The sequence below is a fragment of the Rhincodon typus genome, chromosome 20 (assembly GCF_021869965.1).
Source record: "Rhincodon typus isolate 14 chromosome 20, sRhiTyp1.1, whole genome shotgun sequence".
Taxonomy (NCBI): domain Eukaryota; kingdom Metazoa; phylum Chordata; class Chondrichthyes; order Orectolobiformes; family Rhincodontidae; genus Rhincodon; species Rhincodon typus.
The window spans coordinates 16068168-16080259 of record NC_063351.1 but is presented as its reverse complement, the minus strand read 5'-3'; the positions used below and the strand labels follow the sequence as shown (position 1 = coordinate 16080259).

The following is a 12092-nucleotide window of genomic DNA, read 5'->3' as shown; positions in this document are numbered from 1 at the left end:
GACACCATCTGTCTACAACAGGACAAGACACCGGAGGTGTTTGCACGTATGCCAGTTATGTCACTGCATTCTACATGAAGTGATGTTGTCGTCAGTGTATGGGCTGTAAACAAGGGGTCAGGTCAGCGAAGTGGAAGCTGGGGCTCCAGTGGGTGTTGGGTGAGGTAGGATGGATACAGATGCCCTCTCCAGCTGCTATCACCAACTGCCTGCTTTCAGAGTGTGGTCTACTCTGCTTCAGGTAGGGCTGACACCTTTGATTTACATTTCTAGCCATGCCATTTCCTTCTATTCTGTCCATGATGTTGGGTTGTTAGAGAGCATATGTGTGATCTTTGCGCCATCTACTGGTGGCAATCACAATAAATGTAGCCTTTTAACTTTCCACTGTTCTATTGGAAGAAAGGTCACAGGCATTAAATGAAAGCTGTTTTTCCACAGATACTGCCTGGGTTGAGTATTTCGGACATTTTCTGATTCATTTCAGATTTCTAGCATCAATATTTGGATCGTACCATTGTCCATAGTTTTAGAAGTGCCGAATCTCATTCCTTCAGAAATTAATTCATTCTGGAGTTTAAACTGTATATTTTCTACTTTTTCTTCCTTGTCCACTCTCTCTCTCCATCTTTTTAGATCCTTATTTTGCTTTCTATACATGAATTAAGTCTAATTTTTACTTAACACTGCACGCTTGCGAGGACTCTTCAGTCTGATTGATTGAAGAGGCACCCTGTTTGTAACCCTGCTCGCAGAATCAACAGACCACCTGAAGACTTTGTTTACTCAACATGAGGTCAAAGCTGAAAATTAATAGACAATTTGAATTACAAAGTCTTGCAAAAAAGGGCCACAAACAAGCTGAGGATGGGCTTCTTTGAAAGTTAAATCAATGAAACCTTTTTGCACGTGTTTTTTGTTCCTTGCTTCACTTTCACCAATACTCCATTCTAACCCCCTGCCCTGCCTTCCAACCCCCATCATCCCTTCATTGACATATTGAAGAAAGTGAAGAAATATTGCTGTGATGCTGCAGAATAAATTTAAATGCCAGTAATTGCACATTGTCATCATGAGTAAAATAGCTTCACCTGTAGGATTGAAGTCCATTACAAAAAGGTTAATTATGAACTTTAATAGTGTGCGCGCTCAGCCGTTGCAGTCTTGAGTTTTGACAAGTATTTGTCACCACTGTTCAGTTAAGAGGTGCTTAAGTAAATGCAACAAAACTACTTATTGGAAAGCAATGAATACCTTCTCATGGAAATGATAACTTAAAGGCATTTGCATGAAAAAAGTAGGATTTATATTTTATATGTAAAGCTTGTACAAGTGAAACAAATTCAAGCTGTGAATTAACTTGACAGCTGTTTACATACGAGAAGTTAATTGCAGTTCACTTTTTAAAATATAAATCTAGGTGAATTGAAGTGTAAATAAAAATAAATAATAAGAACTGGTTAATTGCTTTACAGCAACTGTATAAGGTGGTACCTATCAAAGACATCCGGAATCTTTATGTCACTTTTCCCATACCAGACCTTCAGAAGTATTACAAATCAAATCCAGGTCACTACCTCGGACATTTGATCGGTCATGAAGGACCAGGGAGTCTTCTGTCAGAACTGAAAGCTAAAGGTAATTATGAATGTTGTTTGTGGGAAACAGACAGCAGTGTTATTTTCCTTCCTCTATTAATTCTGTGCTCTCTCTTTCCCTAAGTTTCTATGTATTGTTGAAGCTCCCTTGTCAGCTGCCAGGGATGCCATTTGGCCATGTCAGAGCATTGTCTTTTTGTCCATTTGTATTCATTTTTCTTTATCCGCCACTCCCTTTTTCAAGGAGCTGTCTGGTCTTTATTTTCAAACCCCTGATTTCTATGTGACTCCTGGTACAAATTGGGTTATTCACTAAAATGTTTGGTGACATTTGAAATGGAAATTATACATATTGCCCAAATAAAATTTAGAGATTTGGATACAGTGAACCATGTCTCATTTTCTGTCTGCACTTTAAAGATCTGGCATTATACCTATGTTATTCTGTTAATCCTCTTCCTCTTCCTCTCTTTATTCATCGACCCATCCACAACCAAAAGGAGAGAAGTTAGCTGTGAATGCCTGTTCATGCTGGGCTGCCAGTTGATGCATAAATGTGCCTTGGTGAATTATTTGGTATTTGACTGTTTATTTTCATCTTCGGAAGTCTTGTCAAGTGCAAGAGCTAACCATGTGACTATAATGCAGTTCGAACTCCATTGCTCTGTAATATTGTGTTGTTTGTTAATGCTTCAGTAGTTGAGCTATTACATTCTGTCGTGCAATACTTTATAATAAATTATTACGTCATTGTACTGTGCTGTAGGGTGGCCTGGGTAGAATGGATGTGGAGAAGATGCTCCCACTAGTAGGAGAGACTAGGACCCGCAGGCACAGCCCCAGAGCGAAGGAACAACCTTCAGAGGGTGGTGAATCTGAGGAATTCATTGTCACAGAGGGTTGTGGAGGCCAAGTTATTGAGTGTATTTAAGACCGAAAGAGAGAGGTTCTTGATTAGTAAGGGGATCAAACGTTACGGGGAGAAGACAGGAGAATGAGGTTGAGAAACATATCAGACATGATCGAATGGTGAAGCATACTCGATGGCTGAATGGCCTAATTCTGCTCCTGTCTATTATGATCTAATATCAATGTAATAGGGTACTTTGCTGAAGCACATCAATATTCCCTGCCGTAACTTTACCTAGTACAATAACGTTGTTTATTGTATTAGTACTTGTGGGGTTTGTTGTCCTGAAGCACAATTTTGTTAACTATTTCTAACTGTTGAAGTATGCACTGCTACTTTTGGCAAAATTTCATGGATCCACCGCGAACATTTTTGTAAATCCGGCTAAGTGTTCAAGTGAGATTAAGAAAAAATTTTGTTCATTACCTTGCACTCCTGAAAAACCCATTCTTGTGGTCCTTCTGTATGCACACGAACTTCCTCTTGCTCAGAATATCCAGTGTTCTATTCTGGTCACTCCCAAAAATCACTTCTTGAGTTAAAACGGAAAATGCTGGAGAAACTCAGCAGATCTGGCATTATCTGTGAAGAGAGAAGCAGTTGTTACTTGAAATCAAATCAACTTGAAAACTCTAGGTCATGTTTTAAGTTCTTCTAAAATGTTTGGATTTTTAAAGTAAAAAGATGTGCTAACTTTTTCTGTGGTCTTTTCCAGGTTGGGTAAACACTCTTGTTGGAGGGCAAAAAGAAGGCGCTAAAGGTTTTATGTTTTTCATCATTAATGTAGATCTTACTGAGGAAGGACTTGGTAAGTAAAGCATACATTTTTAAGAGCAACTGTGATATTTATGTTCTTTAAATTTTGTTTTGTACTAGATTGTGAATATGAGTAATATATGTCAAAAGTTCAGTCACATATGATTTTCCAGCTTTTAATAAAGTTGCTGTGGAAATGTTAAGTCTGTTCCAAGCAGCAACTCTTTTGGAATGCAGGTGACATCAAAGCTGGCAGAACTAAAACTGAAGTTGATGTGAACAGTACGCCAAAGTTTGCAGTGTTTTTAGAAACTTGCTTAAGTATTTAGTGCTTTGCAGGATGTCAGGGTAGAGTTTCTAATATCTTGTTGCTGTTAGGATGGCCTTTTATTGGCTGGCAGATGGTGGCAAAATGAGAGTATTTGAGGCTTGTAATGGAGTTATGATTTGAAATATCACCAATCAAGCAGGAGTATCCGTTCAGTATCTTGCAAGGAAACAACTAGGCCTGTGTTTCATTTGTATTTTTTTAAGCTTACAGAAAGCATATTTCATTTGATCCTAATATGCAATTTTTCTTTTTATTGCTTTTTTTTTTGTATGCAGTGCATGTTGATGATATAATTCTACACATGTTCCAGTATATTAATAAACTGCGTACAGAAGGACCACAAGAGTGGGTTTTTCAGGAGTGCAAGGTAATGAACAAAATTTTTTCTTGATCTCACTTGAACACTTAGCCTGATTTACAAAAATGTTCGAGGTGGATCCATGAAATTTTGCCAAAAGTAACCAGAGGGAAAAGACATAGACACGTGTCCGATAAGCAGTTTGAAAGAACAAAATAATTAAGTGATTTAATATTGATCAGAAGTTGCAATCTGATGCCCTTTGTACTGTCAGCATTTCACATTGGGTATATAAATAGTATCACTAATAGGATTTGGTAATGGGTTTAGAACTTCCACCTCTGGCAACCAGAGAGACAGGGATATGCTAGCAATATTGTAGATGCGCACATTTAAAAGCATTTAAGATGGATATACTTTAAAAAGAAACAGACCCATGGGGCTCTTGTGGTGCAGTGGTGATGTCCCTACTCCTGGGTCAAAGGTCTGGTTCAAATCTCATTTGCTCCAGAGCTGTGTGACAGCATTTCTGAAAGGTTGATTGGCAAATATCTATGAAGCAGATCCAGTAAAGAAGAAAAATATGAAACTGATCCGGTGGGTGAGGGGGGGAGGTGTAAGTAAATCCAAGCCCAGTATTCAATTGGAAACGCAGATGATTTACTGGTGGTGGTTAATAGAAAGCAAAAAAAAAGCCTTGAAGATTTGGTGATGGAGGGGATAAAGGTCAATTGTGTGTGAAACCATTCCTGGATATCTAAAAGAAACAGACTCATAGGGCTTTTGTGGTGCAGTGGTAGTGTCCCTACCTCTGAATCAGGAGACACCGCTTCACATCCAACCTGTTTCAGAGTTGTGTAATAATATTGTTGAACAAGTTGATTAGAAAATATCTATAAAATGACCCATGCAATTTTTAACTGAATCACTGCGGCACTGCAGGGAATTTTTATTCTCGCTCATACTTTAACCTGAGCATTGAGGTGGCATTTCTTTACTGTTAAGTACCTCCTTTTGATATGTAAACAATTGAACTCATGGACTTTAATCACTATATTTGTTTCCAAACAACTGAAGTAAAATGAAGCTGTGAATGTTCACTAGATAATATAACTGACTTTTTATTGTTTAAAATTTAGGATTTGAATGCTATGGCATTTAGGTTCAAAGATAAAGAACGACCACGCGGCTACACTTCAAAACTTGCTGGCTCATTACATGTATGTAAATATTTCATGTTTGCTGCTATGTTTTAACATTGTTCTCTAGTGTACATTTTAAAAACTTGTTATAAGATTGACCAGCTATCACCATGAAGGAAGAAAGAGGCAAGAGAAAAGAGAATTTACTTTCAAAGTGTAACTCCCTTGACTCGATATTTTAAATCTGTTTATCCCTGACAGTTGACAGCCTCAATGCCCATTGAGAATCGATAACTCCAAAGTAGTCCTTATGTGTGATCATTTTCATTATCCCTGACACTTAGTTGCAATTTAATTAACACAGTTTTTGCTGAATATTGATTTACGAAACAAGTTATTCCCAAGCAGCTTGTAGAAGTGATTCCATCGGAGCCTTTATAGGATGGGGAGCAAAGAGAGTTGATAGTTAGGCTTAAGTATTCCGATGTTTATAAATGTTTTTCTCTTAAAGCAAAGGTTTAGCATTGATCTGCTGTATTTTGGCCTGTGTTTTGGATGAAACAAAATGATTACGATCACTATTGGGAGCAAACGTGTTATAAATTGAAATTATAACAGCTCGTAAAGTAACACAAACTGCTTTTTTAACTGGAAAGGTATGTTGCCTAGTCCATGCACACCTGTACACAGGTCGGTAAATCTTGTACCTGACAATCTGACTTAGCTGTGGAGAATTCTATTAATAATAACATCCAAACAAGATTTGTTGTGTTGGTTGGATTATAAGTACATAGGAGATGACCTTCAGAAAGGCAAAGCTGAGGTTGTATCCAAGAATACAGATCATATAGTGAGGGTCTGTTTCCACACATGGTTTGTTGAAATTGTTGAGACAGTGTGCTCAGAGCCTCTAAAATTACACTTAAAAAGAGGGGCCATAGATGAGAGACATAGGTGCTTCTAAAGATAAGATATTATAAATGATGATTGTAGATGGACAGTGCCTAGTCATGCTAATGTACTAATCAACTCAGGCAGCAGTAAGAGTACAGCCAGAACGTTGTCAGTGACATAGAGAAACTGGAGAGGAGAACTTTTGTTTCTCTTGTTCAAATCTCTGTGCTCACAACCAAACATCTAGCCTTAAACAAGATAGAGTAAATCATAATATTTAATGCAAATCCTCAGTATACCATGTGTAGCTTAACAGTTGTAATCTGTGGAGGTGCTTCTATTATAGCTCTTGGATAGCCTTTGTGCTAATGCTGCCCATTGTAAAGTCTCAGCATTATTTGTTCAAGAATATAAGCACTGTAAGGCAATAGAAAAAGTCAAATTCTGTTGCACAAAAATCTGAAGCTTTTACCAGTATTTTGGGATGTACTGTGCAAATTTGTCACCAATGGCTGTTTATTTGTTAGCTCATTGCTTTTGAAGATGGGTTTACACAGCCCATAATTCATTATGTTAATGTCTTTTGTATAGTCATATTACTTTCTTTAATCACCCAGTACTATCCCATTCACGAAGTGCTTGCAGCTGAATACCTGCTGGAAGAGTTTAGGGCTGACTTAATTCAGATGGTGTTGGAAAAACTAAGACCAGAATCTGTGCGGTGAGTTGCTGTTGTATTTTTTTTGCTGTTTTTTTCTTTTGACCGAAAAGTGAGAAGTAAAAAATGGGCCTTTTTGTGTTACTGAATCAGCAGTTACATGTTATATTCCAACCTCTAGATACATACCAACCCCTGTTCCAGAACGCTCCCTCAGCAGCCATGGGACCCAGTGTTGTCACTTGTTGTTAACTGTAGCCCCCAATCTGAAGATCATCAGGTTTTAAGTTGCAACCCAAAAAGTGAATGAGGGAACCAGATTAGTTGCTGACGGCAGATAGATGATTGATGAAGTAGGTTCTAGCCAAGCCTTGTATATTCAGTGCCCAGCTTGTTCATGCTTATGCCTTAAAAATAGGAAACAAATCAAATACGTTCAATTGCGTCACAAGCAAAAGAAGATCACATTCTTTTGGGAGGAATGACACTAGGATAGCCGGCAGTTCTGTAAGTTCCCCCAATTTCGTCACTGTACCTAGAATCCAACAATAGCCCTCACAGGCACTCCCATTGATCAAGTGGTCTAAGTGAAGACTCCACTAGGCTTGCTCCGATCTGGAAATCTCCTTCATGGGTAGGGCCAACCAATCACTGCCTCCCTTGCTCCTCCTCACATCATAGACTCTGACTATTGAGCAGCAGCAAGAGAAGAAAAGAAGAAATCTGCGATTGGAGCAGCATGGGAGAGACCGAATTTCTGGTTGCAGGAGCAGCTCCTCTCAGATTCTATCTTTTTGCATATGTGACTTTTCTCTAGATTGGTCACCTGATGAGAGAATTCTCCCAGATAGTTTTGGGATTTTGGGAGCTAATTCACCTGCTGCATCCATGCATTTTGAGCTGTAGACAGCAGTGATGTTCTAATTTCATTAAACTATTTCCATCTCCACTATTTGCTCCTGAGTTTGCATGGTTCATTGTGGACATTACATACTCGCATCAAATTTCAGATTATGTTGCATCTGAATCAGTGTCAGTTCTTTCATTTCTACTGTTCTTCCCCTTGACAGTGTGGCAGTGGTTTCTAAATCATTTGAAGGACAAACCGACAGAACAGAGAAATGGTACGGCACACAATACAAACAGGAAGCCATTGGTGCTGATGTCATCCAGGTGGGAAATGTGAACCTTCAAAAGTGGAGATAACGTCCATTGTTTTAGTTGAAGTTTGTTTCCTTTGGTTTTTGTAGGACACACTAAAATAAAGCAAAGAATTGCAGATGCTGGAAATCAGAAATAAAAACAGAAGTTGCTGGAGAAAATCGGTTGGTCTGGCAATCTGTGGAGAGAAAGCAGAGTTAATGCTTCGAGTCTAATATTACTAGTTTGGAGCCATTTCCCTGTTCGAGGAACAAAAATAAAGAACTGCAGATCCTGGAAATTTTAATCAGCATCTCTGGAGCAAGTTATTCTGAAGAAGTGTCACTGCACCCAAAATGTTAACTTTCCTTTGTCTCCACAGACATTGCCAGACCTGCTGGGTTTCTTCGGCAATTTGTTTTGGTTTCATCGCGCGTTAAATAGTATTTGAAATGCACTGATCTGTTAAATAGTTTACTTTGGACAATTTTCTCTTGCAGTTGCACAAAACTTTTTTTTCTATTCATTTGTGGGATGTGGGCATCTGCGACTGAGCATCGGTGGTGGAGGGAGTGGATGTAGTGCCAATCAAGTGGGCTGCTTTGACCTGGGTGGTGTCAAGCTTCTTGAGTGTTATTGGGGCTGCACTCGTCCATGCAAGTGCGGAGTATTCCATCACACTGTTGACTTGTATCTTGTAGATGGTGGGTAGGTTTTGAGGAGTCAGGAGGTGAATTACTCACTATAGTATTCCTAGCTTCTGACCTGCTCTTGTAGCCACTCTGTTAATGTGGTGAGTCCAGTTGAGTTTCTGGTCAATGATAACCCCCAGGATGTTGATAGTGGGGGATTCAGTGATGGTAACACCATTAAATGTCAAGGGTTGGTGGTTAGATTGTCTCTTTTTGGTGATGATGATAGCTTGGCATTTGTGTGGTGCGAATGTCACTTGCTACTTGTTAGCCCAAGCCTGGATATTGTCCAGATCTTGTTGCATGTGAATATGGACTGCTTCAGTATCTGAGGAGTCATGAATGGTGCTGAACATTGTGCAGTCATTGGTGGACATCCCCAGCCCCCCCCTCCTTCTGATCTTATGGAGGGAAGGTCATTGATGAAGCAGCTGAAGGTGGTTGGGCTGAGGAACTCCTGCAGAGATGGCCTGGAGCTGAGATGATTGACCTCCAACAACCATGACCATCTTCCTATGTGTCAGGTATGACTCCACCACTGGAGAGTTTTCGCCCGATACCCATTGATTCCAGTTTTGCTAAGGCTCCTTAATGCCACAGTCAGTCAAATGCAGCCTTGATGTCAAGGGCTGTCACTTTCACTTCACTTCACCTCACCTCTGGAATTCAGCTCTTTTGTCTATGTTTGAACCAAGGCTGCAATGAGGTCAGGAGCTGAGTGGCCCTGGCGGAACCCAAACTGGGTGCCGCTGAGCAGGTGCTGCTTGATAGTACTGTTGACACCTTCCTTCACTTTACTGATGATTGAGAGTAGACTGATGGGGTGGTAATTAGCCGGATTGGATTTATCCAGCTTTTTGTGTACAAGACGTACTTGGGCAATTTTCCATATTGCTGGGTAGATACCAGCGTTGTAACTGCACTGGAACAGCGTGGCTATGGGCGTAGCAAGTTCTAGAGCATAAGTCTTTAGTACTATTGCCAGAATGTTGTCAGGGCCCGTAGCCTTTGCAATATCCAGTGTCTCCAACCATTTCTTGATATCACATGGAGTGAATGGAATTGGCTGAAGACTGGTATCTGTGATGCTGGGGACCACTGGAGGGGGTGGAGATGGCGATGGCGATGGTTCATCCACTTAGCACTTCTGACTGAAGATTGCTGCAAATGCTTCAGCCTTATCTTTTGCATTGATGTACTATGCTCTCCCATCATTGAGGATGGGGGTATTTGTGCTGCAACCTCCTCCTCCAATGAGTTGTTTAATTGTTCACCACATTCACAACTGGATGTGGCAGGACTGCAGAGCTTAGACCTGATTTGTTGGTTATGGGATCGCTTAGCTCTGTCTATAACTTGCTGCTTTTGCTATTTGGTGTGCAAGTAGTCCTTTTGGTGGCTTCACCAGGTTGATACCTCATCTTCAGGTATGCCTGGTTCTGCTCCTGGCATGCCCTCCTGTACTCTCCATTGAACCAGGGTTGATCCCCTGGTTTGATGGTAATAGTTGAGTGGGGGATATGCCGGGCCATGATGTTACAGATTGTGCTGGAGTACAGTTCTGCTGCTGTTGATGGCATCCAGGAGGTGCTGTAGACCTAGTTGTGAGTTACTAGATCTGTCCGAAGTCTGTCCCATTTAGCACAGTGAGAATGCTACACAACACGATGGAAGTTATTCTCAATGTAAAGGCAGGACTTGGTCTCCACAAGGACTGTGTGATTGTCACTCTTACCGATACTGTCATGGACTGATGCAACTGCAGCTGGCAGATTGGTAAAGATAAGGTCAGGTATGTTTTTCCCCTCTCGTTGGTTCCCTCACCACCTGCTGCAGACCCAGTGTAGTAGCTATTTCCTTTAGGTCTCAACCAGCTCGGTCAGTAGTACTGCAGCCGAGCCACTCTTGGTGGTGGACACTGAAATCCCCCACCCAGAGTACATTTTGAACCCTTGCCATCCTCAGTGCTTCCTTTAAGTGTTATTCACCATGGAGGAGTACTGATTCATCGGCTGAGGGAAGATGGTATGTGGTAATCAGCAGAAGGTTTCCTTGCCATGTTTAACCTCACGCCATGAGTCTTCATTGGTCTGGAGTCAATGTTGAGGACTCCTAGAGCAACACCCTCCTGACTGTATACCACTGTGCCACCACCTCCGCTGGGTCTGTCCTGCCAGTGAGACAGAACATATCCAGGGATGGTGGTGATGGTGTCTGGGAAATTGTCTGTAAGGTATGGTTCTGTAATTATGACTGTGTCAGGCTGTTGCTTGACTAGTCTGTGAGACAGCTTTCCCAATTTTGGCACTAACTCCCAGATATTAGTGAGGAGGACTTTGCAGTGTCGACAGGGCTGTTTCCGCTGTTGTCTTTACCAGCGCCTAGTTCAATGCCAGGTGATCCATCTGGTTTCATTTCTTTGAGACTTTGTAGGAATTGGTACAACTGAGTGGCTTGCTAGGCCATTTCTGAGGGCAATTGAGAGTCAACCACATTGCTGTGGGTCTGGAGTCACATGTAGGCCAGACCAGGTGAGGGTGGCAGATTTCTTTCCCAGAAGGACTTTAGTGAACCAGATGGGTTTTCCGACAGTCGGCAATGATTTCATGGTGATCAGTGGATTCTTAATTCATTTTTTTATTACTGATTTCAAATTCCACCATCTGCCCGGATTTGAACCCGGTCCCCAGAACATTAGCTGGGTTTCTGGATTAATAGTCTAGCGATAATACCACTATGCCATTGGATGTAGAAACTTTTATCCTATACAGTCATGGCTTTATGTTACCCTTGTTTTGTGTTAACTTGAGAGGAACCCAGAATGAACTTCTGTGCAATTTTTTTACTTTACAGAAATCAGATTGTTAAGATCTGCCTTTTATTTTTGTTTAATGCAGCACTTGTATTTTGATGAGCACTTGTACTTTGATCTTATAAACTATGTGGAGAGTCTGCATTAAAGCTAGCTAATTTAGTGTAAATTTTACAGTCTCAGAAATCAGTTTTGATGGGATTTGGGTGTGACACATTAAACCCATGGATTTTACATGTAGACACAACATGCAAGTTAGGAACAGTACACCATTTGGTAGTGATAGCCTGGTCTGCCATTCAGTAAGATGATGGCTGATGTGATTATGGTCTCCAATCCAAATTCCTGCCAACCAGTGATCACCTTTGACTCATTTAATAGTCAAGGATCTCTCCACCTCTACGTTAAAAATATTCAATGACCCCACCACGACTCTTAGAGAAGAACTTCCTCCTCTTCCCATCATAAATGGGAGAACCCTTCTTTTTCAATTATACCCCCTGTTCTATCCCCTTCCATAAAGGGAAACATCCTGCAGCTCCCACCCTGTCTCACGTCCCTACTTCTTTTTTCTTAAGGTATCTGGAATTGAGGTGCTGCATTTTAGAAAGGCAGATCAGGGCAGGACTTATACACTTTATGGTAAGGTCCTGAGGAGTGTTGCTGAACAAAGAGACCTTGGAGTACAGGTTCATAGTTCCTTGAAAGTGAAGTCACAAATAAGATAGTGAAGAAGTTGTTTGGTACACTTGCCTTTACTGGTCAGTGCATTGAGTATAGGAGTTGGAAGGTTATGTTGTGACTGTAGAGGACATTGGTTCAACCACTTTGAGTGTTGCATGCAATTCTGGCCTCTCTGCT

The 12092-nt window shown here is 40.8% G+C and overlaps 1 protein-coding gene across 4 annotated transcripts in view; it reads left to right on the top strand.

The window, feature by feature from the left end:
* The window catches only part of ide (insulin-degrading enzyme), a 129212-nt gene that overhangs the window by 43838 nt on the left and 73282 nt on the right, over positions 1–12092 (top strand). For all 4 annotated transcript variants that reach the window (XM_048608724.1, XM_020511533.2, XM_020511525.2 and 1 more), the window contains exons 7-12: positions 1476–1638; positions 3224–3316; positions 3871–3962; positions 5033–5113; positions 6547–6650; positions 7658–7760. In XM_048608724.1, coding sequence (XP_048464681.1) covers positions 1476–1638; positions 3224–3316; positions 3871–3962; positions 5033–5113; positions 6547–6650; positions 7658–7760 — 636 coding nt within the window. The remainder of the gene's footprint in view (positions 1–1475; positions 1639–3223; positions 3317–3870; positions 3963–5032; positions 5114–6546; positions 6651–7657; positions 7761–12092) is intronic.